At 57.5% G+C, this 2,655-nt stretch overlaps 1 protein-coding gene across 1 annotated transcript; it reads left to right on the forward strand.

The window, feature by feature from the left end:
• Nucleotides 1-37: 37 nt before the first annotated feature.
• Nucleotides 38-2,519, forward strand: LOC117800550 (aflatoxin B1 aldehyde reductase member 2-like). Its single transcript, XM_034653103.1, has 3 exons — nucleotides 38-328; nucleotides 952-1,081; nucleotides 2,090-2,519. Exons 1-3 carry the CDS (start codon nucleotides 132-134, stop codon nucleotides 2,249-2,251), a joined length of 489 nt encoding a protein of 162 aa, XP_034508994.1. The 5' UTR covers nucleotides 38-131; the 3' UTR covers nucleotides 2,252-2,519.
• Nucleotides 2,520-2,655: the final 136 nt, after the last annotated feature.

Raw genomic sequence — 2,655 nt, forward strand, 5'->3', positions numbered from 1 at the left:
GGGCTGCTCTGGGGGGGCGGGTCCCCTGGGGTGGGAGGCCATTCCTGGCCCCGGCTCTGCCTCTTCCTGACACAGTAGAGGGCCGGCCCAGGACCTGGGAAGCAGGGAGTGGTTTGAAGAGAGGTTGGGCCATGTCCTCCATCCCTCGTGGGTCGTCCCCCCATCGCCAGTCCAGAACAGCCTTTGGGAGCAGGGTGGGCCGAGGCTCTGATGGGCGTCCTCTCGCAGGGGGCCTGCTGACAGGCAAGTACAAGTATGAGGACAAGGATGGGAAACAACCCATGGGCCGCTTCTTCGGGAATAACTGGGCTGAGATCTACAGAAATCGGTGAGCGGGGGATGGGCTGCGTCAGGATGGGTGGGGTGCGGGGTCCACTTTATTTGCAGTAGAGAAATTCTAGGTGCCTTTCCTGGGGGTTCCGGGCCTCCCCTGCCGTTCGGACCCGTGTCTCTTGATTCCTGCAGAAATGACCAAAGTCAGTGGCGTTTCTTGTTTTCTTGGAAGCTCTGTGAGTGAACAGGGACCCCCAGGACTCATGCTGGGTCTTCCGAGGCCTAGTGCTTCCTTGAGAAGTGCTTACCACTGGCCAGGAAGGAAGGACCGAGCCGTGGATCCAGACTCAAGAGGCCTGGGGCTGAGTCCTGCCCGCCCCACCTCACCCCACCCCTGTACTAGTTACCTTTGCTTCACTAGGTAAAGGGAGGACAGGCAGTTCTTAAGAACTCATAAAGAGATGAAAGACGTTTTTGAGGTGTTTGGGGAGGGCCTCCCCAACCTGCCTCCTGTGCCCAGTAGTTCTGCTGCCCGATCAAGCCGGCCGCTGCAGGAAGGGCACTGGGCCCCCCACTCCACACAGTTGGGTGGGCACAGCTCTCCTGCTTGGCTTTGTGGCTGTAGCCCAGCGTGACCCCGGTTTATTGACCCTTGTGCCACTCCCTTCACCTGCCCAGCTTCTGGAAAGAGAACCAGTTCGAGGCCATTGCCCTGGTGGAGAAGGCCCTTCAGGCTGCGTATGGCGGCAGTGCCCCCAGCATGACCTCGGCCACCCTCCGCTGGATGTACCACCATTCCCAGCTGCAGGTGAGCCAGCCGTCCGGGGGCGTCACCGCCGCCCCTCCTAACAGAGCCGGAATCACTTACCTTGACGTGATTTCTAAGCCGCGTTTCATTGTTTCTTTCTTGTTTTTGTTTTTGTTTTGCCCCAAAGATTTTATTTGGGGGCGCCTGGCTGGTTTGGTTAGTGGAACATGTGACTCTTGATATCAGGGTTGTGAGGTCAAGCCCCACGTGGGGCATGGAGCCTATATTAAATAAAAAAAAGAAAGAAAGAAAAAGGTTTTATTTGTAAGTACCCTCCACACCCAGTGTAGGGCTCCAACTCCCAACCCCAGACCGAGAGTCGTGTGCTCCCCACTGAGCCGGCCAGGCACCCCAGCGAAACAGTTCTCCCCTCCGAAGTCTCTCCTGGTGACAGCTGAGAAGAGCCCTTCCGTTGTCCTAAGCTCCTGTCTGAGCGCCAGGCCCCGGAAGAGGGCTTCGCACACATGTACTTAGTTCTCCAGCCCTATGAAGTGCCATTCCCCCGGATTTACAGATGAGGACATGGCTTCACACAGATGTTGAGGGGGTTGCTCAAAAAAATTGCTCAAAACCCATTAGCCTCACTCACACTTCAGTGGGAGTTGGGGGTCCCCCTCTCTCTCTGGCATCCCCGGTCTCCCTAGCTAAAACGTCCCGCCTGCATCAGCCTGATGCAGTTCCCAGTGTTTGACGCACAGGGAGTAGTTTCTCAAAAAACCGGGGCTAAGTGCCTGACATAGTTTCTGATTCCCGTAAGTAAGCCAAGCGTCACCCAGCTGTGCGGCCGGGCTGCGCTCTGAGCGCAGGTCTGTCTGAGGAAGAGCAGAGTGACGGCAGAGGGAAAGAAGACAGGGTTTGAGTCACATGGTTAAAATCACTGAAGGCATCTCAGGTTCCTTATAGAGCTGTATTCGGCATAAATAAACATCAGAGCCCGGGTCTCGGCAAGGGCAGGGCTGGGAGGGAGGACGGGTGACTGGAGTCACACCTGGGTGTCTCCCCTTGCAGGGTGCCCTCGGGGACGCGGTCATCCTGGGCATGTCCAGCGTGCAGCAGCTGACACAGAACTTGGCAGCGACCGAGGAAGGGCCGCTGGAGCCGGCCGTGGTGCAGGCCTTCGATCGGGCCTGGCAGCTGGTCGCCCACGAATGTCCCAACTACTTCCGCTAGGGCCACTCCTGGCTGGTGCTGCCAAAGGCTCCTTTCTCTCCCGTCACCTCTTCTAGTCTCACATCCTGACTAGTCTGCCTTAAGTCCATTTAACTAACCAAGAAAATGCTCTTTTTTGATTGTCTGGATCGATGCAGTATTTTTCTAGATTCCGTCCTGGCTCCCAGTTGCCTTCGCAGTGTGGAAAGGCTGGGGCTGTGGTCCACTTGGGCCGTTCCTGTCTGAATAAAGCAGGCACATGACTGGCCTGGGCCCTGATTGAACCCCACGAACGTGTCTCCTTTACTGTCTGCAGCCTGTTCTCATCTGCCCGGGGCTTACTGCCAACGGGGCAGAACCACGAGCTGCAGTCCCCAGAGGGCAGGGGCAGAGCCTGAGCTCTCAACAGCAGGGCTGAGTTGGCC

Source organism: Ailuropoda melanoleuca, unplaced genomic scaffold (assembly GCF_002007445.2).
Source record: "Ailuropoda melanoleuca isolate Jingjing unplaced genomic scaffold, ASM200744v2 unplaced-scaffold72234, whole genome shotgun sequence".
NCBI lineage: Eukaryota > Metazoa > Chordata > Mammalia > Carnivora > Ursidae > Ailuropoda > Ailuropoda melanoleuca.